Genomic DNA, 25,000 nt, shown 5'->3' on the forward strand with positions numbered 1-25,000 from the left:
CTTTCATCTTGGCCAAAGACAAGGCCACGCACTTTTGTCTTGTTTAGTGGGTGAGCCTAGGGGAACCTCAGGCTCTTCATCCATGCATGAGGGTATTAACAGTGCCTCCCTCATTGAGTCTGTACATGGAGGAAGTGGGTGATGCATGCAGCATGTGCCTGACACACAGCCAAGGCTTGGCAGGGGCTGGTTTTTACCACCGAACTTTGGAAATGGCCCATCTTCAGATTCCAAAAGGCCTCCAGCAAAGGTGATCAAATAGCTATCCTTGCCCTCTGCCGCAAGCCTTACTATATATTCAATAAGAACCCTTCGTGGTGAGGATTAAAGCCCGCTTTTCTGTTTCTTCCTTGCCCTACTGCACTACCGCATGTAGCACCTACCCAGAGAAGGTGTGCTGGTGGGGGTCAAGGGGGGTTTCCCACAGAGTCACCTTTCAGTTGTCCTAGGCAGGACTAGGGCCCTGGTGAGCACTGTGAGAACTGGGGCGCCCACCACACTTTCCCTGTGACGCCCCCAGGCCCCTCCATCCTCACTCTTCACACTCCATCCCAGTTTGGCTACTGCCCCTTTCCCCACCTCCTGCTCACAGCCTTGGGGCCCCTTTCCTTCTCGGCAGGCCAAACTGCAGATGGTTTATTTTATTTTTATCCTCTTCAGGTAATGAAACTGGGCCCCATCTATTCCCAATCTCATCTCATCACTCAATAAATACTTCTGGTAAAGCTCTTATCTCCGTGGTGGTCTGTGTGATAATTTTCTCCCCAGTTTGCTGTTGCAGCCCCTGGAACTCTTCATGGACTGAAGCTGCAAACACACATGATCCTACAAAACAGGAATCAGATGAAATGTCTATGATTTAGGGAAGTTCATGCGATACATGCTCTCCTACTCTAGGATCTGTGGGTTTAGAGTCTAAAGGAGTGTGGAGCACTAAATATAGGATAAAACACCATCAATATCACTCCTAACCATATCATCTATAAGTCTGTAGAACCTTTGAAATAATCATACTTAAGACTTGTCTCAGCTTTGTAAGCCCAAGATCTTTATTACCAGTTTCTCTTTAGACAAAGCTCTTATAAAAAGTACAGACAAAAATCACAAACCAATCACATATTCCCCTTAATAACAAAATACAAGTTCATTAAAAAAAATCAGTTTTAGTGACTCAAAGAGCAGGGAAAGCTGTTTTTTTTATTTTTTTTTTTGGCCTACCACAGAAATTCCTAAATCAATCAAAACGACACTGTCTTTGCTGCCATATGATTTTTGACCACGAGAAAAAGGACTTCAATGTTAACATGCTTATTTCAGAAAACTGGCGGTAAGTGACTCTGGAGGGATGTGGGTTGAGCTGCAGCTGGAGGTGGAACCTGAGGAGCATTGCCCCAGCGAGGCCACGGGTCCTGAGGTTCTTGGCTCAGCGAGCCCCTCACGTCTTCAGCAGCCAGACCTCGTTGCGACGCCCGAAGGGCTTCATGGGAGGGTCGTAGCCAGTACAGAAGTACATGTCGTGCTGGCAGGTGGCCGTGCCCTCCAGGGCAGTGTGCAGCAGGGCGGCTTGAGCTGTGTAATCAGCTTCCTTGGCATAACCACCAAATTGCCTGAGGATACACCACAAGGGCCTGGTCAGGAAGGCATGACCTCCAAGAGGTGGGGGGAGACTCTTTAAACCAAAAGCAGTCACACACCACTCACACTGAGGCAAGCACGGTGCAGTGGTAAGCCTGTGCATTCACCACCTTCCTTGTGGATGGATTTGGTCTCAGTTACACCTGAACTCTGAGTCTCAGTTTTCTCATTTACAAAATAGGATATATTTTCTTTTTCCTTTAAGGACACTATGAGTGTTAAATGTAATAATGGATGTGATAAGCTCTTACGCAGGGTCTGAAACACAATAGTCATTTACTAAACGGGAACTTCCCTTTCCTTTCTGAAACTTCCCAAAGAAATGGGATTCTGCTCACCTGACTGTCCCCGAGGCTGGCTGTCACCCTTTTCTCTAGCTCCCTCTACCACCCCAGCTGCCTTGTCCCTCTCTGTCACCAGCTGCCAGCAGGGGAAGGAGGGAGGATATGGAGGATTAGGGTGGAGCTGCAGCTCTGAGTTTGGAAGCTAACGTTTCTCCCAGAGCTGAGGCTCTAATGACTGAGCACACCACAGCAGTGACATGCAGCAGTTTTGTTAAAAAAAGCTGCCATCCTACTGATTTGAAACCACTAGAATAAGTCAGAATCTTGAACATAGGTTACCAAGGGATGGGTTGGGGAAATGGAATGGGAAGTTAAGGCTTAAAATTTACAGGGTTCCTATTTGGACTGATGGAAATGTTTTTGTAATGGATGGTGGTGATGGTAGCACAGCATTGTGAATGCAATTAATAGTATTGAAATATGTATATATATATATATATATATATATGAATATGATTAATAGGGGAAATTTTAGATTATATAAATAGTAACAATAAAGCTTTTTAAAAAAGCCCACGGAACTACAAACATTGAACCCTAAGTTAAACCACAGCCTTTAGTTAACAGTACAATTATAAAAATGTGCCATCATCAATTGTAACAAATGCTTCACACCAATGCAAGGTTGGTGGTAGGGTGGCATACAGAAATCCCGTACTTTTATGCCTGATTATTCTGTAAACATACAACTTCTCTAACAAAGAAAAAAAGAAAAAAGAAAAAAAACAACAACAGGTACCAAAGGCAGGGCTCAGGGAGTCTCAGGAAAGGGCTCTGTGCAGGCTGTAAGCATGCCCCCAGTAATGAAATTACTTCTAATAAATCTCTTCTGTTTGAATCACAAGAGCCTTCTCTTTTTCTAGTGAAGAGACTTCCTAGATCAGGCTTTTCTCTTCATGGTAGAAGGTAGGGCTAGAGAAGCAAGAAAGTTCTCAAGATTATTATTTTCTCCCTTAGGTCATCAGCCTTTGCTCCAAAACTCATTGTGAGGCCCACCCTAAACACAGCACTCCGGATCTGTTGGCACTAGAAGTTTTATTAGAGTCAAATATATCCTTATTTCTAATGAGCTTTATGACTCAAAAGTCTCAATTTGCACTAGACCAGTTTTAGGCCAAATGTATTATTTTTGGTGGGGTTCTCTGAATCATGCTTGGCTCTTTTATAAGTGGTTAGTCATGCTCAGCAAGCATTCTGCACATTGATTACAGGGTTACTGGCATGAAAACACCCAGGGTTTCATATTTAAAGTACTTGGTTGTCCTAATGTCTAGACAACAGTTACTGAATACTGACAAAACTGAGACCTATTTGGAGTAGAGGAGGCTCATTTCTTCAAAAATACTGAAGAAAAATTATAAGGCAGATAAAAAAAAGTTGAGCTCTAGCTTCACTGAGCATCAAAGGAGAGGAAGCCAGATTAATAGGCAGAAGACGAACATTAAGGGAGGATTTTTCTGGCAATAAAAGGAATTATTTACCAGGAACTTCTTGAAAACCACCTGCGTGAAATGAATGAGAAGCTGGATGTGGGAGCAGGTGCTGGGTCCTCTCGGCAGCCCTTGCTAATGCTTTTTTTTTTTTAATGCAATTTTGAGATAGAGTCACACACCATAGAATCCATCCAAAGTATACAATCAATGGCTCACAGCTTGCTAATGCTTTGATGCTAATTGTTCTCGGTGAAAATGGATGGTGTTGGCTCCTTACATTATTAGTTTGGGAAAGGTCCAAAAGAATGGCTTTCAAATGCCTTCATTCACCAGCTGGAGGTAAAAATGCTAGTGGGTGTGCTCAAACTCTAGCTCTGCCACTTTCTAGTTCATGGTCTTGGGCAAATTCTTTACATGCTTTCAGCTTCAGGTCCTTCATCTGTTAAACAGGGATGATTGCATCAAGAGCAGAAGGCATTGCAAAGATGAAAGGAGAAAAGGTGACACCCAATGCTCAGCCCCACCCCTGCCATGCAGTAAACTCACAAGCAGTAGCTATTATTGACCCTTTGCAATTCACCCTGAAAAGCCTATCAATTCCTTGACTACCAAGGAGAGGAACGTGGTGAAAAACTAAAGGAATAAACTAAAGTTCAGGAAGACAGTCTAATAATAATGAATCTGCTTAATGAACAATTCTCACTTCCCCATTAAGTGTAATCTCAAAACCTATTTATTTTACTTTTTACATGCGCAGGTTCTGGGAAACAAACCTGGGTCTCCAGTATGGCAGGCTAGAACTCTGCCCCTGAGCCACCATTGCCCACCTGACCTATTTGTTTTAATACTGCAACCTGAATACCACTCCACTTCCTACGCCCCCTCCCATTCCCAACTTCTTCCTTTGTTTGGATTTTTCTTTCCTTTTTTTTCTTAAACAAAACTTATCACCTTCTAACATACTATATAATTCTCCTATTATGCATATTGTTTATGACTGTGTCCTCTGTTAGAACGTAAGTTTCATAAGGGAAGGGTGGAGCTTATACATTTTTTATTATAAAAATAAAAAATTCCTATATTTCTATGTCACTTTTTGTCCACTGATGCATCCTGAGCACCTAAGACAATGCCTGACCCTGAGAGACCCCTAGAATAAATAAGCAATTCTGGGATAAGCAATAAAAGTTACTGTCTTCAGGTTGATGACCTAACAGCAAGTTAGGTATTTAAATAAGTCTATTTACCCCCATTTCACTCACTCATTCACATAATAAACACCTAACCACAAACTAAGGGGCCAGTGGTGAGAATCAAAACAGAAGAGGGGACTGACCAGAGCCAGGCGGGCAAGGGCCCTGAAGGTTGCACTAAGGAGCTCAGACCTGATGCAAAGGGGGCCTGGGAACGGATTATAAAGTATGGGGCCGACCTGATGGGACTACCAGAGAGAACCCTCGGTTGGCAGTGGGGGTGGAGGGTGGAGGGTGGGGGCAGGGGAACGGGGCTGGAGGTCCGGTTTACCAAGGGGGAGATGACGAACCCGGACCAAGGCAGATTGGAGAAGGGACTGGATGGGGGAGAGGGAGGAGGGAGGCTTCTCCAGGGCTCCCGTGAAGGCTCTGGCAGGGAATTCCGGCTGGGCATACAGGCTGCAGAGTCCCTGTGGACAGGAAAGGCGGGAAGAGTTCATCATTTGATTGGAGCATGCTGCTATCCAGGTGTCTCTGAGACATACATTCATACAACGCTGAGGGCCTACAGGCATGTCTGGCACTGCCAAAGGCTCCTTAGACTCAGGAAAGTATGGGAGTCAGAGAGAGTAATCTGGGAAAGAGAAGGGTCTACTGACAGAAATTGGGAGCCCCCATGAGGAGGTACTGGTGAATGCCATGGGAAGGAGGCTGGTGAGACATGGATGTCGAACAAAGGTTGCTCCCAGCGATATTAACGAACTTAAGTGGAGGAGGGGGATTCAGCAAAGGTCACTGACAGCTCTCAGAGAAGAAGGAGACCAGAAGGTAGCGGTGGGAAGCCACGTGGGGGCCTCTGCAATCAACTGGAGATGCTTAAATTCACTATTTATGTTTATTCCCAGGTTGACTGAGATGCTTGTAATGAGGATATGACTTCCCCCAGTGCTTCACCCTGGAAGCACTCTACTAGAAAACAAGCAAAGCAGGGATGGCTGTGGAAACGGACACATGCGCTTATTGCCAATTTAACCCTTCACCCCATGCCCAACCACAGAATCCCACAAACACGCTGGAAAACCCATTCCAGCTCGGCCTGGAGCTGGAAAACCCATTCCAGGCACACAGCCCTGGACTGAGAAGGAAGCCCAGCTCGGCCTGGTGCGGCTTCTCTTCACAGACCCGTCGCATTCCTCCCTGCCTCAGCTCCCAGGCTGTGCACCCAGCATAAGAGCCTAGGGCCCGCAGCGCTCCCAATTCAGGAGCGTGTCTGAGGGCGAGTTCAGTAATGCTTGTAAAGTGTTCTGAGCATCTCAGAGGAAATAAACAGGAAGTATATACATTATTTTTGTAAGCTTGTTAACAAGTCTATAAATCAACAACTTCAAAGAAGCTTTCCTCTAGGGCACTGTATTTCGTCTCCCCCAACGTCAGAGCCCAGCATCGGCAAAAAAAAAAAAAAAAAAAAAAAAAAGAATTTGGTTACCATGGCAACTGTGGAATGACACATGTGGCCCGGATTCCAGAAACACAAAAGGAACTGACTAAAAGGAACTGGAAGAGTCAGAAAGGACTGGAAGCTGATGCATTTGTCAGCGAGCAAGGCTAACAGAGGAAGGGGTTTGGTCCAAGGAGATGAAAAATCATAATCTTTCAGCAATGGCAGTCCTTAAATAGCTTCAGATATTTGTTTTTTGTTTATTTCTCTCACTCCCAAGGACAGGGACTTTTCTCTTTCCTTGCTATATGTTCAGCATTTAAAATAGCTCCTGGTATAGTATTAAGGGAACAATGACTATATACATATATTTAATGTATGAATGGATGGGTGAATGGCCTTGCCTTGTGCCCATGATGAGTCTCATGGGAAGAAAGGACATTCAAAGGAGTTGGACTGAGGTCTGGTTGGAGAGTTCCTGACAGGAAGGTGACAGCTAAAGCTGTGATAGGAGACTAAGGTCTTCAGGGAAGAGAGCAGAAAAAGAGAGGTGCAAAGTTTTCATTCATTTATCCATTTACCAACTTCTTATTCAGCATGATTAGACTCCAGACAAAGGCCCTGCCCCAGGAAGTTTATATTTTAATGGGAAAGAGGACAATGAATAAATGAACAAATAGATATATAATGTAAGTGCTGACAAGTGGTGCAAAGAAAAATAAAGCAAGGTAAGGGGATAGGAAAGAACTGCTGCTACTTTTGATGGAATGGCCAGGTAAGCCTACTGTAAGGAGATGACCTTTTGAATGGGGACCTAAATTGAAATGAGGGAGTAAAACAAGTGGGTGCTAAGCAGGCTGAGGAGGTAAAGCAGTCCCACATCAATCCTAAGCCCAAACCTCCAGTTATTACAGATGAGTGTTGTAATTATCTAGAAACTTGGGCTACGAGTGGTCTGTAGGTTTCCACCCTAGAGGGTTAGTGGTTGGGCTCCTTCCTCCCAATTTTTCCATCTCAATGCCAAACTTCCGAAGCTGCTAGTGGCTTCAGTCGGGGCATGGTCATCTAGAGAGAGAAATGACAGCTGCAATCCTAGGTGACTTACAGTTGACAAAGTCCTTTCATATACACAACCTCCTTGGACCCCTTATTTAAGTCCCATTTTATAGATGAGGAAACTGAGGCTCAGAAAGATTAAACAACTTGCCCAAAGCTATAAAGCTTATAACTATTAGGGTTAAAATTTGAACTTGTGTGCACCTACAGTAACTTTATTTTTTGTTAACTCCACTAAAGCGTGATCCCATACTTGGAGGAGGTGGGGTCAAGAGAGGAGAATGAGATCACATTTCTTGAGTGTCTACCTCATGTCTAACAGTATTGTAGACAGTCTACAAATATTATCATATTTCATCCTCACAACAATCCCATGAGCTAGGTACTCTTGCCCCCATCTTACAGATGGGGAAACTGAGGCACAAAGAGGCTCTGTACCATATAAAACATCCTAAGGCCATTAAGTGGTAGAGCTGGGATTGGAGCACAGGTCCACCCGAGTAGGAAGCCCTTGTTCTTTCCTTCATACCCAGACGTTTTCATTAAAACCATCAAACCTCTTCTCTGGTCTCTGTTGAGAATGCAGTGTTGAAATGGGCTGAGGAGGCAGTGCTCTGGCCTCTACAGAACAAAGAGGGAGGATGAAGGTATGAAGGTAAGTCTTTTGTTTCTTGAAAATACTAAAAATATTCTGATAGTATTTAGCATGGGGAAAGGATTTTTTCCCCTATAGCATTGTATTCACCTAAAAAGCAATGGTAATTAATATTGCTAAAAAATGTATTAATTTATTATCTTTTGGGGCTGACCCTTCACAAGATCATAAAAAAGGTACATGAATTAAAGTTTCAAAGGCAAGGTTTTTATTCTAGAATTAATTCTGTCATCTAATGCACTAACTGTATATTTTAAATCATACTTTGCCTTCTACCATCTCATTAATTCTGCCTGGGACAGAATTAGAAAAACACAAAGTACTGTAGAGAACTTTTAAATGTACATTTGACTATGCAGTGACACCTAGTGGCTACCTGAGGAATGATCATATGCTAATTAGGACCATATGTTAAGCTCAAAAATATATTCACGGAGCCAGGCTAGACACCATATTAAGCACTTTCATCTGTTTAGATTGCAGGGAATAAAAAGCAGAATTAAAGGCACAGACCTGGCTCTTAATAGATTCCTTTTTTTGCATGGGCAGGCACTGGGAATTGAACCTGGGTCTCTGGAATAGATTCCTTTTTAATAGATACTCTTTCCTACCATAAGGAACGAGGGTTCCTTAAAGAAATGGCTGATTTCAACTCTAGGGAAAGAAATGTCAAGATGTGCTTGGAATATACCAGAAAGCAAGAAGTTACCAAAGATAGAGACATGTCAAAAGGATTAAAAAGCCAACTTGAAGAGGCTGCTGTTGGCCAAAGATAGAACAATTTGAGCATCAATAAGAATAACTGTAAAGGGCTAAAACATCTGAAATGTACTTAAATTCATATGTTTATAATATACTTAAAAAAAGAAAAGCAAAGACCATCTTTAAAGGATGTCAGGAAAGCAGCTATTCTGAAGACTGGTAAATAAAAAGAAATTCTTAAGCAGTTATCTTGACTTTCCCACGAGCCTTTAACCTCAAGGAAATCAAATAGTAGATGAAGGGAAGTTTCTCTTCATGAAATGTTCTAGTTAATAAATGAAGAAGGAAAAATAGAGAATATCACCATTTTATAACCCTTAAGGAAATAAGGCATTTAAGCCATGTTGATCTGTGGTCTCTAACATCACAGAAACAGAGAAACGAGAAATTATGAATCCTGATGGAAGTTCACAAACCAGCTATGTTAAAGCATTCTTGCTGAAAACTCAAACCGGAATCTGATCATGCCTTTAGTTCTAGGTACTAATTTACTGACAATGCAGGGGACAGAAGACCCAATTAAAATTCCACTGAGATACAATCAACAAACTATGCTGTGGGAACAACAGGACACATGATTCCTGAATGGCAAGGAAAACTGAAAAGTTGTGGTGGTGAGGCAAGGTACAGATTAACAAAAGCTTAAAAGATTTATCAACCAATGGCAATAGATGGGCCTTATTTGAATCTAGACTCAAACCAACAACAACAAAAAACAAATCGTGAGATAATGGGGAAATGTGAACACTAGAAATTGTATAATGCTAATAAATTATTGATATTTTAGGAGTATGAAGCATCATGGTTATATATATTTTTAAAAAGTACTCAATAATCACACTGAAATAATTATGAATAAGATAATAAAATGTCTGGAGTTGGCATAAAAATAATCCAGGGGTGGGGTTGGGTAGTGAGGGCACAGATGACACAAAATTGCCCTTGAGTTTGATCATTGTTGAAGGTGAATGACAGGTACATAGGGGTTCATGATCTTATCCTATCTTTTTATAAGTTTTAAAATTTTCGTAATAAAAAGTTAAAGACAAAAGAAAAAATGTACATGTTTATTACTCTAGCTCTGGAAAAATAAACTAGAAACTAGCCATATCTGGTTGGAGCCTCATGCAAATTGATATAATCATATCAATCTAACTCCTTGTGAATGAAGAAGACACAAAGGAAAAGAATAATTACCGAAACCTATTACATGTCATATCATTAATTAACTTATAAATGGTATCTTAGTAAATAGTAAAAGATACTTGATCAATAACCTTCTAAGGTAAGTTTTATTATCAGCACTTAGATGGGGAAACTAAGTCACAGTGAGGCAGAGTCACTTTCCCAGCATCACCCTGCTAGTTGGCATAGAGCTGGGATTCAAACTATAAGACACTTGGTCATTGCATTACACCAGGCTGCCTTACAAAACAGGAAAGAGAATGAAAAGATTAGGATGAGACAAGGAAGGCTCCTAGGGTACAGAATTTAAGGATCATGCAAATGCAGGATCAATACCCGAGAGTGAGTACCTCCCTAAATTTTCTTCCTGGTCTCTGCCCTGGAAAAAGATGTTCTTTAATGATACTTCGCTTTCTCTGTGCCTCTGCAGTGAAGATTAGAAAGACTGAATGAGGACTGGAGACAGAGACACAGGGCTGGCAGCTCTGGCGCTGGTCGCTCAGCTGTGGGTCCCGCGGTGGCCTGGCCTTTACATAAGCCTGGTCAGTGGAGAGGTGCCAGAGTAGCCGAGCTCTTAGTCTACTCTATTCTAAATACTCCTATTCAGCTCCGGGGGAAGCTGCCCCACCCTCAGGGGCAGAGAGGGAGAAGGGCAGCCAAATACTTAAGTCTGGAGGACCCTGGGAGGGGACCAACACTTTTCCTGCGCAAGATCATTTGGATACAAATTCTTCACAAGGTCGTCCGAGAGCGGAACCAAATCCTCAGCTATGGTCACGAATGGTTACGTTCCTGGTTGCCCCCAGTATGTGGTCTGGTGCCTGTCACATAATAGGTTTTTAACAAATGGGAAGTCATCCATCATCTAGGAGAGGCCTGGTGTCTGAGGGGAGGCAGGCCCCAGAGGATAAACACATGTGACCATCTGCACCTGCCAGTCATACAATCAAGGGAACGTGACCCCACAAAAGGGCCTGGACACAGGATGCGACGACAGGGTAGATGTGTGCTCGGCTCCGGGGAATGTACACCATGAACCCTCTTCTGGCATCCAAGGGAAATATGGGGGTGGAAAAAGGTATTCTCAGCCTTTAGGCTTCCCATGTGTCTGTGGCCCTAAACCACAGCTTGACTTCAATATTCTCTGAGCCTCCTGGAACCCTGCTGTGGCTAATGCAGGTGCTCGCTTATGCTGAGGGGATACTTTCTCTACCCATGTCACTATGGCAACTATCAAAAGCATTTATTCAGATAAAATGCAAATTTTTTGCATTAATATTTAGAAAATTTTTGCAAAAAAAAATTTTGCATTTTTTGCATGTGCTGAAGCCTAAAGAAATGAAAGTGAGAAATTGTCAGGACATGTATTTCTGATTTAAATTAAATTATCAATGATAGACATTCAAGGCCAGAACTTGTTGGAGATGGTTCAGGAGATGTTTATGGGAATCGAGTCCTACCCTTGGATGCTTAAAAAATCATTTCCTTACATGGAGTAGACAGTGATGCCTTCCCTCTCCTCGATCTTAATGCTTTCATCAGTGGGAACTGGAGGGTTGCTCTGAAACTGGTTTGGAATCCGGAACCAGACTTTTAATTTCTTCTGTAGGGAACCATCTTCACTGGGGAACACAGCAAAGGAAATAGGGACTGTCATCCCCATTCCAATTCCTGAAAACATGAAAACACAGAGAGTGAGTGAGGTGCTTGCAATAGAACTTTCCTGTGGAATATCTAATAGTCTCACTCTTTTTCCAAGACAGTATTTTTTGTTCTTAAAATCAATGATAAACATTTTAGGTATAGAATATATAGTCAGGTATAGAATATATATTCTTTCTAGAGAGAATATATAGTTCTCTCTAGAAAGAACACAAACACTTTCTAGTTTTATAACTTCAGAGATATAAGTGGAATGGCACAACTCTTTTGGAAAAATTCTTAGCAATATATACCAAGACTGTATATACGTGTATCCAAAAATCTCATGTCTAAAAATCAATTGGAAAGGAATAATATGAAATATGAAAAGGCCACAGATATAAGGATATTCATTGCAGCAAAATTCTTAATTGTGAAAAACTGGGGGTCACAAAAATGTTCAAAATAGGAATATTTAAGATCAAGTCACATGATATAATATAATATAGTTATTAATAATTATGCTTGGTTAGTGTAATGCCCTGATACATTGGAGAGTAATTTGGGCAGAAGATAAAAAAGCATTTGCAAAGTCCCCTTGAGGGACTGGGGAGAAAGGAAGAAATACTAAACTTCCCCACCTGGGGAAGACCTGATACTCTCACAATCATTGAGGACTGCCAATATGATGCGCCAGACCCTCGATCTTGGGGCTTGCCCTTATGAAACTTATTCCTCTTAGCAAAGGACAAGCTAAGCTTATTTATAATTAGGCTTACGAATCACCCCAGAGAACCTCTTTTTGTTGCTCAGATGTGGCCTCTTTCTCTAAGCCAACTCCGCAGGTGAACTCACTGCCCTTCTCCCTACATGGGTTATGACCCCCAGAGGTCTAAATTTCCCTGGCAACGTGGGACATGACTCCTGGCACAGGCCTGGCCCTGGTATTGTAAGATTGAGAAAGCCTTCTTGACCAAAAGAAGGAAGAGAAATGAAACAAAATAAAGTTTCAGTGGCTGAGAGATTTCAAACAGAGCTGAGCGGTCACTCTGAAAGTTATTCTCATGCAGTATACAGACATCCCTTTTCAGCTTTTGGTATATTGGAGTAGCTAGAGGGAAATACCTGACACTGTTGAACTGCAATTCAATAGCCTTGATTCTTGAAGATCACTGAATAACTATAGAGCTTTTAAGGTGTGACCATGTGATTGTGAAAACCTTGTGATGGACACTCTTTATGCAGTGTATAGTCAGATGAGTAAGAAAATAAAGACAAAACATATATAAATAATGGGGGGGGTATGGAAAGTATGGGATGTTTTGGGTATTCTTTCTTTACTTTTATTTTAAATTTTATTTTATTTTTATTTTTTTGGAGTAATGAAAATGTTCAAAAACTGTGATGATGAATACGCAGCTATAGGATGATACAGTGAAACACTGGTTGTACATGTTGGATGATTATGCGGTGTGTGAATATATAATATATATCAATAAAATTGCATTAAAATAATTATCCTTCAGAATACTATTTAGCAACAGTAGAAAATTATTATAAAATAATAACAGAAGCAGGATATACAATTGCACAAAAAATATTAAAAACAATTAAACAAAAACAAAAACTATTAAAAACAATTAAAAAGGCTATTAAAAAAGGCTATTAAAAAAGCCATAAAGAAATACATTCAACAGACAACAATGACTACATTAGAATGAAGGGCTTTAGAGGTACTGTTTTGTTATTTTCAAGATTTCCTTTAATGAGTTTTATCATATATGTTATATTTATTTTCTTAAAAAGATCTTATTACAAAGAGTTGAGAAGGAAAAGATTTCTTTTTGACCTCCTACTGGTCAACTAAAGCCTGATTACTTTGGCGCTAGAATATATTCTTAAGGTTAATGTCAGTTTTTAATTCTCTACGTTATCAGCTCGAGAAATATTCTAAAAATTACACATGACACCTATTCTGTCACCTTATTTTTTGACCCAGTTTTGGTTTGTAATGATTCCAAAACTGCCATCCAAATTAGAGAGCTTCTTAAGAGTCAAGCTCATATTTAAATATGGTTTACATGCTAACAGGCACACCTACATGAAACTTCAGGCCGATCATTTCTAAAAAGGGGAGGCAGCCAGCATGGACTGCCAAGTCTCTGAGGGAGGGGCAGTCTAAGAACTCTCAGAGCCCTCCTGTTGACCATTTGCCAGAACAGAGCCTGGGGCCTGCCACATGCATGGCTCGCTGAGCCCCCACACCTGGCAGAATCTGAGCTATGATGGGCTGGCGGTGGGGGCTTCCGGCCTGGGTGCAGAGGTCTCAGGGCGGATGCTGGCTTTGCCCTGCTGTTCGGTGCACTGTGGTACCCCTCACCTAGTCAACCAATCCAAAGACACAGTAAGTACTGTAGGGTTTAGAGCATTTGGCTCCATTCCCGGGAAGCATGCTTTTTTTTTAAATGGGTAACAATTAAACAATTTTAGGTGTTTCCTTCTAGCTGCTCCAAGACACTGGAGACTAAAAGCAATATCAATATAGTAGGTAGAAGTATGCATTTTGAAAGTTCGAATAGGGGTACGACAAAGCAGGGGGTGAGCCGGCTGATGTCAGTATGGTGTTCCCAGCACTTACTGTGATGAACTCCTGGCACACCCAGCACAGGGATTTCATGGGCCACTGCAATGGGTAGTGACGGATGCCTGCGGTCCTGCCCTTGGGTTCCCTACTGATGAAGGAAAACATGCAACGCTTGCCTCTGAGACCAAAGCCAATCCTTCAGGGATACTCACCCTTGTCATTAGTACCTCCCACATACTTCATGACTTTGGGCATTGCTTCCCGCAGGGCCTCGTCCACAGGCTTATCTGTCACTTCTACTGTGGCAAACTTCCCACCTTCACAGGCCCTTTCTTCGTAGGAGACGTTTTCCTAGAAACAGAGAATATGCAGTGCTTGAGGGACACAAAGTAGCAACCTGGCAGTCTCCAGAAGGTAGAGGACTCCAGATACATGAGGCACAAAGAGCTAAAGAACTTCCAGGAAGAACCCAGGTACAGTATGAAGGGTCCAAGAAATAGATTCTTGGATTTCTATAAATGTAAAGACCCTATTGGAAGCAGAAGAAAACTCCATATGACTATTATGCTCAGAGAAATAAAAGAGGATATTGTATCCACAAAACAACAAAATGCTATAAAAAGGGAACATTCAAGAGATCAAAGGTGATCTTGGAAATCAAAAATATGATAGCAAGAATGAAAAGTTCTGAAGACAGGCTGGGAGAGAAAGTTGCAGGAAATCTCCCAGAAAATCAAAAAAGACAAAGGGGTGAAAAAGAAAAAGAACATGAGAGGATCAGGCCGGGAGAGCCAACATCAGAATAACAGGAGCTCCAGAAAAAGAGAAAAAAATTGTAAGGAGGAAATAAAGAAATAAAACAACAAAGTCCCATAAAACTCAAAGGCCTCCAAGACTAGCCTCATTCTAGTAGCAGGGCTGAGCTTCGAGAAGCAATAATTTTGTTTATGCTAAGTGCCCATCTCTTAACTCACCAAATCATATCCCCTGTTCCCTTAATGCTCAGCTCTACTCCTCCTACACAAACCTCCCTCCCTGGCCGTGATCCCATTCCTTCATCACAACTCTCTGGGTCTCTGTCCCAAGGTCATTATCCTTTCCCAGGTAATAACTTATTACAGACTCCCACCCCCACCCCATTCCTCCTCCTTGCCATCAGACACCTCATATGAAATAACTCTGTATTCCGAGAAGTTCTGGGCAGTGGTTTTAAAAGTTTCTAAAAAACCGCAATCTACAACAAGAAACACATTTTTTTAAATATCATGACCCATCATGACTGAAATTACGTTTCATGAAATAATACTTTACCCTTTTGGCTGAGCTGAATTCTATGACTTTTCCTTTCCCTTCTATCCTACTTAATTATATTTCTACTCCACTCTAGTCAATTTTATTCTATCCCACTAAAAGAAGAAAAGTTTTGTCTATACCAATTTTCCAATCCGGTACAGGAACACTACTGCATTTCGAAAAAAATCTACTCTGAAGTCTTTGAGGACAGGAACTAATCCCACAGAGCTATACATGTTAGATCCTTAATAGATATTTATTTATTGGTTGAGGAGTTGCCTCTTGTACTAATGATTATGGAAAATAGACACATAATGGAGGATCTAACTATGCCAGGCTGGACAAACAGAGTTTCCTATGACATTCTATCCTGAGGATTCTCAAATAGGGTTGTGCCACCCACCCCGCCTGCCAACATCCTTGCCCCAGGCGGCCATAACGAATCTCTGCAGGAGGGTAAGACTGTGGAGATGTGAATAGTCTATGTAGTCTGGAAAAGCATATTTCATATTATACTTTTATATCTGGAAGGCAAATATACCTATTGTTTTTACAATGCAAAATTAAAGGAGAGTAATGGATTTTATTTATAAAAAGGGACATGGGTTTAAGAAACTTGTAAACATCCTTCAATTTTTTAATATTCACACATGTCCATATAAAAACAAAACAGGCTGGCATGAGAAAGAGGCCAGGGAAATCTGAATGCAAAGCCTGAGTGCAAATTCCGTACACACCCGCGTATGTGGTGTAGGGGAAATTGCAACAGACCAAGAATAAAGCTCAGCCATGTGAGTTCGGGGCACTGTGCCTACTAATTCCAAGAACTGCTGTGAGGTCCTCCATTCCATGAGTCTGACACTTCCAAAGAGTAAAATGTGCTATGTAAACTTGGGGTGGTTTGCTCTTTCTGGCTCTTTCTGGCTGTGCCACAGCAGAGAATTCTAGAACTTGCTTTTTATCAGAGGCCCCCTTGAGTCTTTTGCCAGTTGTATTGTTTTAAATTCTAAAAATGCTACCCAGAATCATTGGATTTCATGTCCTCCAATTGACTTCATCAAAGAGGGAACTAAGACCCAGAGCGACAGAGTTGCCCAAGATCACACAGTGACTGAACAGAGAAGTTGTAATGACAATTCAAGTCCCATGACTTCAGCCTTCATTCTTCACAAGACATTATACTGCCAGCGAGGAAGAGGTGAACATTTTAGCATCTCTCTTTAGCCAATGAGTTACTTATTTTGGGCAGACATGGTATGCGCATGTCAAACTCAGAACAGGGGGGTAAGAAATCATTTTATTCAGCTACTTCCTTGAGAAATGGAAAAAAGAACAATAAGAATGGAGGTTACTCAGTTGGCTGGTTCTTTTTTCTTCCTTTTATTCATTCAGGCAATAACTCCTGAGCACCTACTCAAAGCTGAGCGCTGTGCCTAGGTGCTACAATATAGAGACGAAAGATGTGGTCTCCAGCATGAAGGGGTGCATGGCTAACAGGAGAAGCAGCCAGGAAAGCAGGTTATAATTTGATATGTTTAAGGGGTGATGAGCACCATGATGGCATGGAAACACAGAGGAGGGATACGCAGGCTGGTCTGGGGAGGACAGGTGTGAGTGCTCAGGTGTGTGGTTAGGTTAAACTGGCTTTGGGGTGCTTATGGATCACCCAACTGGACACTCAGCCGCTGATGCATTGATTCATTGAATAAATATTTTTTGTAAGCCTCTGCCAAGTACTAAAGTTTTGAAGATTAATATGATAAAGTCAGTCTAGTTGGGTGATGAGAAGAACCACATAAATAAAATTATTATATAATACACTGATAGTATACGGAAGGGGTTCCAGGTTGCATGCACAACAGGAGTAAAAGAAGAGAGGTGAACAGTACTAGGTGGGTGAAGAAACAAGCACTTCACAGTGCTAAAGTGAAGACTGCCAGGCAAGGCACAGCAAGAGAGGAGGCCAGAGAGCCTGGTAAAGGCCAGACCCCAGAGAAACTCACAAGCTGTCATAGGGAGGTGGATTTTGTGACGTACAGTCTAATGGAGATGATCTAATAGCAGGCCAGTTTCATCCATCCTCTATTAGCTCAGCTGACTTTTGTGATCTGAACACAGGATTTCAGAGTATGTCTGAGTCCTGAGGGGGATGGCCCCGGGGGCAGAAAAGAGCTCTGGGGAGATGTACAGGCGGTCTGTGCTCTCAGCAAAGTCCACAGTAAGGAAAGGCTGCACTGTTTGATCCAGACAGCCAAGGCCTCCATGATAAGTCTCCCATCCTTTAAGGCTTTGCTCAACTCCCCCTCCCCCTCCCCACTCCCTCCAGTAATTGCCAAAAATCACATTGAGCTCTCAAGCCAGAGGGGCCCTTACAGATCCATCATTTCATCCACCTCCTGTTACGGATGGGCAAACTGTGCATTGGACTGTTGGCCACCTGGATCTGGAGCTCAGCAGGAGCTATAAAGTTGGGAGTCATCAATATAAGGAGTGACTAAAGCTGTGAATCAGGCTGAGATTGCCCAGACAACACACACAGAGCATTCTATATAAATCTGATCATAACCAACCCCCTTCCTAAGAGTCTTCATTTGCTATGTTTCTAACCTGTCCCAGATGATCAGGCACTACCTAGCAGCTAGCTACCTACCTTGCTAGCCAGGTTTGCAGCACCTCCCCACTGGCCTTCTGCTATTTCCTTCAAGACCCATGGTCATTTTCACATGGAGGCCTCTGCGCCTGCTGTTTCCTCTGTCTGGAGTAGTCTCCTGTTTTTGACTGATTAACTCCTACTCATTTCATAGGTCCAAACCCTAAAGACACTGCCTCAGAGAGGATCCTAATTTAAAACAGCTTCCCCATATTTTTTTTATAGGCCCTTGCACTTTCACAACAATATTTACTGCAATTATAATTAAACAATGATGTGTTTACCCATCCCCACCCCAGTCCTAACCCTAAGTCCCAGGGCATAGGGACGGGTGTTTTTTTTTTTTTTTCCTACCCATCTCTCAGCTTCTAGCATTGTCTTGCATATAATAGGAACTCTCTCAAGTTTTTTTGTTGAATGGTTGGATACAGTGGGAAAGTGGGCTGGGGAGTGAAACCTGGTATAACTCTAATGACAAGGAATACAATAGCCATAGCTGGGTAGAGAGCTGAGAACCTAGTCTATTTTCATCTATCCTAGAGAAAAGCTGGGTAAAAATGTCTTAAACCAGTTCTATTGCAGGCATCATCTCTTTTTCACAGCATCTACATCCATAACCTCTCATTTGAACCACTGTGAAAATTTAGGTTTTAGAGATGGTTATTATAAAACTATCCTAGTTCTTTAAGGAGCTGGATTTAAATAAGAGTTTTCTCTATTTCTGCAGTGAATAAGACACCTCAATGAAAACAGTCTTGATTTTAAAAATTAATGTCCTCAGCGTACCTGCTTATTACATGGAACATGATAATGGGGGTCCTCATCCCCAAATCCAGCCAGCTCATTCTCCCCATTCTCCTAGTCAGCTAGGATGGGGATTTGGGCCTCTGGCCACTAACACCTCATGTGGTGGAACTCCTTGCTGATTCTGAATGCCAGTTTTCTCATGACAAGAAAATCCTATCAATAATAATCAACCTGAGTACTTCCTATATGTTAGGCATTATTTTAATCACTGTACATGCATTCAATCATTCAATTCATTCAATATCCCTATGAGGACGTGATTGCTTTTATCTCCATTCTCAGATGAAGCACAAAAGGTTAAGATGTGTGCAGGTAAGGCATTGGAGCCAGGATTCAAACCCAGGCAGTCAGGTCCTAGTTAATATACACAGGCTGGACACAAATCCCATAAGCATGTCAGCTATTAATATCAGTCCTGCTTTGAGCATCAGCAAGACCCACCCCAAGAGAGCTGGATATCCTTCTCCCTCTCTGAGCAATGCAGAGGGTACTTGATAAGGTCAGCAGCAGCCTGGGCTCCCTGCCGAGTACATGGAATCAGTCCTGAACACCTGGTGACCCCAAAGCCACGTGGGGCACACCATAGGGCATTCATTTTCCCAGGAGAGTGGGCACTGGCTTCTGACCCAGACTTTTTCTAGGGTAAGAGACAATTTCTGAGACTTTCTTCAAAATAGTTAACACTCTGAATTTGTATATTTTTAAAAAGGGTGTACAATTATCTTTGACTATATAAAATTGTCACTTAGGTACTATGATTCTCATTTTCCAGTTGAAGAATTTGAGGGTTCAGAGTGGCTGAGAGGGTAAGTAAATTAACCAAAGTAACCTGCAAAACAAAGGGGAAAGGAGCTAACAATTACTATGACAAGCCAAGCACTATGCATTCTGTTGAACAATTTATAATTTGTTATCTCATTTAAACCTCAAAACCATCTTATAAAGTACAAATTATTATCTGCTCTCATGATTAGCCTCAGAGAGGTTAAATAAGTTGCCTGTAGCCATAGAGAGAGCAAGAGTGGAGCTGAGACGAGTTCTGGCATAATGATATTAATACATTTGTAGAGCGTATTACAGTTTATAAAAACTTTTCCTGTTTTTTTAAACTTTGAAATTTACAGTAATTCTGGGAGTAGACAGGTAAGATATTTTTATACCTATTCTACAGCTGGGGTTCATTCAGGTTAAATGGTTTGCTCCAGTTTAGAAACAAGATCTCATATGACCCCCATAATCCCATCAACCGTTGAGAGAAGATGTTTATCAGGGAGCTGCATCTATCCCTAGAGGCACCAAATCAGTGGCAGCTAACACTGTATCAATAAATGTCTAACAGGAAACAGAAACCATCAGAGCATTTAGAACAGAGGCATCTTAGTGCAAGGAATTGGTTACACAGATAATAGAAGATCTAAGAAGTCAAACAGGGGTCGGTGAGGCAACCCAGAGGTTAGTAAGGACCCTAGGAAGGATGGAGGAAGGATTACTCATTACCTGGGTTCAGGTACCTGGTCACCTGGTAGAAACAGAACCATGTGGCTTGTCCAACAGGAGTTGTAACCACAGAAGAGAAGTGGATAGGGATGGAGAAGGAGGGAGAGAAATAGCCTGGGTTCTGCCTACCTCCTGTCCTCCTGCCACCAGTGCCTTGGTTAAACCTAGCTGGGAGCCAGTTGATGTGGGAGCCTGGGAAACAGAGATGACAGGAGGCATCCTTCCATACCTCCCAGCTCTCTCCCACCCCCCAGGATAGAGGCAGAACAGCGGGTGGGTGAGGGAGGGATCTGAGAGCAAAGAGGCCATGGACCAACCCAGACCCTTGGCCTGCATTCACAATCGTCATTTACCCAAAGACTAGTTGAGCCCAATTCCACTGCAGAAAGGAAAGCTCTCCGGGAGCTGCCAGTAACAACAGGTGGATTATGAAAGTGCTGGAGTGGACAGGGACCCTAGAGTTCATCCAGGTGGGAGGTCACAGACTGGCACAGCACAGAAGTGTGATCTGGACCCAAGATAGGACCTTTTGGTCTGAAGTATTTACGAATATTTTTAGTTAGCTGCCAGTTACTATAGTGGACATGGCTGCCCTACTCAAAATCATAGCCAACATTCTTCATTCCTTACTTCCCTTCCCTGCTTGGTTTTCTTCACAGCTCTGATTATCATCTGATACATGATAAGTTGTACCTTTTAATTGTGAATCACCCATTACAATGTAAGTGCCACAGGGGCAGGGGTTTTTGTTGGTTTTGTCCACTGCTTTATCCCCGTTGCCTAGAATAGGGAGGAGTACATAGCTGGCACTCAACAAAGTTTTCTGTTGAACGAATTAATATTAAACGGGGAGATTTTCCCTGAAGAATCTGGATTTTTGGCTTTTCTTAAAAATATCAGAACTGACAGTATGGTTCACATGGCTGCATGGTGGCACCTGGCTGGAATTGCCCTTTTGAGATGGGGACCTGAGCTCTCTCTCCAATTTGCCTCAGTCCTCACTAGGTTCTATAGTCTAAAACAGCCAGCCTCACGCATTTCTACTCCCTGCTTGGCCACTGTAGGCATTTGAACTTGTGACCTCTGATCAGGGACAAACTGCTCATTCTACACACAACTGGGGAACTGAGATGTAGACAGATGTGGTGACAGGTCTCTGGCTACAGCTGCTGGAAGAGTCCAGAGGACCACTGAACTAGGCTCCCCATCACATAGACCTTACCACAAGTGAGACACTGTGGTGGAAGCTAGGTATATGGTCACTGGACCTGCCAGCAAGGAGGATGGACGAGGGCACACCATAATCTACTATGACTGCGTTTTAACTTGATTCCACCTGCAAAAACCCCATTTCCATTTAAGGTCACATCCAGAAGTACTGGGGATTAGGACTTGAACATATTTTGGGGGGGGGACACACTATATAGTGTGTTTTTGGGGGTGGTCCAATTTGCAAGTATTAACACTAATGTAAATTTTGGGGGAATACAGCAATATGTCCTTCTCACTTAGCCTATATTTTAGGCACCACACTCTTGGAGTTCTATTGGCCAACAAGCAATTTTTTTTTTTTTTTTTTTAACATGGGCAGGCACCGGGAATCAAACCCGGGTCCTCTGGCATGGCAGGCAAGCATTCTTGCCTACTGAGCCACCGTGGTCCACCCAATACTTTTTTTTTTTTCCGCATGGGCAGGCACCGGGAATCGAACCAGGTCTCCAGTATGGCAGGCAAGAACTCTAAGAACTCTGCCTACTGAGCCACCATGGCCCACCCCAGCTCTGGGCTTTTGTACATGCTCTTTTTTCTTGTTGCAATGGGTCGAAGTGTGTCCCCCCCCCCAAAATATGTTCAAAGTCCTAATCCCCAGTACTTCTGGATGTGACCTTAAATGGAAATGGGGTCTTTGCAGATGGAATCGAGTTAAGATGCAGTCATAGTAGATTATGATGTGCCCTAAATCCCATGACTGGTCTTTATAAGGGAAAAAGGAGAATGAGATTTGGACACAGACATAGACGGAAGACCAGGTGAAGATGAAATTATTGCGAGGCAGCTATAAGCTAAGGGACCCCAAGAATTGCCAGCAACCACCAGAAGCTAGAAAGAGTTCGCTGAGTCTTCAGAGGAGCATGGCCCTGACAACACCATCATTTCATACTTCTAGCATCCAGAACTATGAGAAAATAAATTTCTGTTATTCTCAGCTATCTAGTTTGTGGCAACATTTTACCACAGCCCTAGGAAACTAAGACACCTGTGCACCTGTGCACCTCCTACAAGCTCAGCTCTAGAGCTACCTTCTGGGAAGGCCTCCTCATCGTCCCCTAATAGAGTTGCTTACTTCTTCTCTCTGTGCTCCTGGTTTTGCACATTTACCTCTAAGGCATCATAGATCTTGTTCTGTTATGCTCAGTTCTCCAGTAGTTGGGAGTTTCTTGAGGCCAAGGGGTTTTGTCAGTCAACTCTGCAACTGTCTCAGCAAACAAATGCTTGGAATATTTAAATGAAAGAATGCATTCAACAGGTGAGGCCCAACTCGCCAAGTTGGGATTTCCCCCTTAAATCAACTTTACCTCTATGACCCCCTCCTCCCAGCTGTGCCCTCTGACCCGCTGCACCGGACCTCTTTCCTTCTTCCCTTTCCAAGTGCTGGGCATTAGAGGGCTTTTTCCTGTATTCCCGAGGGCTCAATCCTAAGCGGAAACCACAGTGCAGACCTCGGGGGCACATTCCTTCCCTACCGGTCCCTCGGAACCCAGTCCAGCCCGGAGCAGGGTAGGGGCGGGCGCAGCTCTCCCTTCAGGTTCTCGGCAGTCCCTGGCCGGCCTACCTTGCCCCCTGTGCTCAGAACCTGCCAAGGCCACGTCTCTACGCTTCCGAACAGCGAGTTCTTGATCATACCCAACATGATGTCACCGCAGCGCTCCGCACCGGAGTACGCAGCGCGGCGGGGGTGGCGGGAAAGCCCGGCCGGGCGCCCCCGGCTCCGCCCCGGGAATGGCGCGCTTGGGGAGGCTGGGCCGGGGAGGCGGGCCCGGGCCGGGCGAGTTCCGCCACTGAGATGGGAGCAGGGAGGGGAGGAGCTGCCGCGCTCCGCCACCCGCGGGCTGCCAGCTGCGGTTCCCGGGCGGGTAGGGAGGACGGGGGTGGGGACAGGACAGCCTGGGGCGGCCCGCACCCGTCCTCCGCCTCCTTACACCGAGTCTTTTCTGTGTGAAACAGATTCTTCCGCGGATAGGATTTAGGCCGCGGAAAGGTTTAGAATTTCCCACGAGAATTCTTTGCCCCTTATATTTCTGTCTCCCACTGCGTCCTCTAGAGTATCCTGGTTCCAAACTTCGGCGCCTCCAGATTCCGGGTGTGCCTCTCGGGCCTCCACCTGGAGGTTCTGTCCCTGGCAGTTCCTGCCTAGTCCAGGGTCTCCCAATTCCTCGATTATTCCCTCCCCTTCCCCACCTTTACACACTCCTGGTTGGGGACCCCACCGACGAATACCCTAATTGACACCCCCCCAACCCATTATCTGTTATTTGGACGATTGTAAAAGCATTTTGACTAGTTTTCTACTCACAACTTTATTTTCTTCCAGTGCGTTTTAATCACAGATACCGCGTTAATTTTCCAAAGCATGGTAAACCTTATGACCAATCAATTTTATTACCATTTAATGAGTGCCCGATTCGTGCTAAGTATTTTACAAATATTTTCGCTACTCCTCATACAACTAAAAGTAGCTAATTTTTATAGCCAGTTTACAAAGGAGGAAACCGAGACTCACAGTAATTAAGAATTCCAGGGTCACAAGCCAATGGGCGGCTTGGCCGGGATGTGAGTCCTTGTTTGTAGGTCAGTTAGTGTCTGTAAAGCTTCTGTCCCACCTTGTTCCGCCCGGACCTTTTCCAGATCTATCTACAACCTGCATCTAGCACCGCTCTCCAAATACTGTGCGCCTGCCTCTGTGCCACGTGCATTCCGCATTCCTTCGTTAGAACATTTTCACCCTCAAACTCACTTTCTCCTTCTCCGAAAGTGCGCCTCAAACAATGTCAGCCTGACCTCTGTGTGGTCCTTGGTCTGAACTTCTCGTGCCATTTTGTTTGTTCTAATGTTCTTTCTACATATGTGGCAATGATTTATGAACTTTAACCTACTGGTTACATTGTCTTTTGAAATTGATAATCTAACTTGTGAAGGCTACTTTTAACCAAAACTGAAGGCTCTCATGCCTTGTCTGACCCTTAAAAAAGGGAATATCGGACTAGAGCCAGGCAGAGGGAATCAATAAGGGCAATACGGAAGATCTCTTGTTTTTGTGGTAACAGATATTAACTTTATTAACTATATATACAAAATATTTGCTTTTTGATGAAAAAAGATTTGTTACTATAAAATTGCCATTTAATTCCTACCAATTTCCTTGACTGTAAGATGCCATTGATTATATGATACGCGGTTATTTTGTGCGCCACCAAGTAAACAGTTGCACTCTACTGATTATAGACTGCATCTAGAGACATTAAATGTGAAATAAGTTTGCAACTGATAAAATAGTGTATGTTGCCTTGTAAGAGTTCCTGAGTATTTTTTCGTTTTGCATGGAGATGTGTCACGCCCAATTGTGGGTGTGACTTTTGATTAGATGGAGATGTGACCCCGCACATTAATTGCGGGTCTTGTTTAGTTTACTGGAGTCCTTTAAAAAAAGGCAACATTTTAGAGATGCAGAGGCTTGGAGAACAGTTGCCTTGGAGCCAACAAGAGACCCAGGCATTTGGAGATGCAGAAAGTAAATGCCCCCAGGGAAGCTGTTTGAAACCAGCGGTA

The 25,000-nt window shown here is 43.1% G+C and overlaps 1 protein-coding gene and 1 long non-coding RNA gene across 2 annotated transcripts; one reads left to right on the top strand and one right to left on the bottom strand.

Annotated features, from left to right (window-relative positions):
• Positions 1-1,008: 1,008 nt before the first annotated feature.
• Positions 1,009-23,207, bottom strand: HEBP1 (heme binding protein 1). Its single transcript, XM_077170123.1, has 4 exons — positions 23,007-23,207; positions 14,139-14,277; positions 11,192-11,372; positions 1,009-1,607 (listed from the first exon to the last, which is right to left on the bottom strand). Exons 1-4 carry the CDS (start codon positions 23,082-23,084, stop codon positions 1,436-1,438), a joined length of 570 nt encoding a protein of 189 aa, XP_077026238.1. The 5' UTR covers positions 23,085-23,207; the 3' UTR covers positions 1,009-1,435.
• Positions 6,137-9,393, top strand: LOC143689797 (uncharacterized). The gene is made up of 3 exons (XR_013178916.1): positions 6,137-6,818; positions 7,686-7,754; positions 8,304-9,393. It is a non-coding gene; the product is annotated as an uncharacterized LOC143689797 (long non-coding RNA).
• Positions 23,208-25,000: the final 1,793 nt, after the last annotated feature.

This window comes from Tamandua tetradactyla, chromosome 7, assembly GCF_023851605.1.
Source record: "Tamandua tetradactyla isolate mTamTet1 chromosome 7, mTamTet1.pri, whole genome shotgun sequence".
In the NCBI taxonomy this organism is placed as follows: Eukaryota; Metazoa; Chordata; class Mammalia; order Pilosa; family Myrmecophagidae; genus Tamandua; species Tamandua tetradactyla.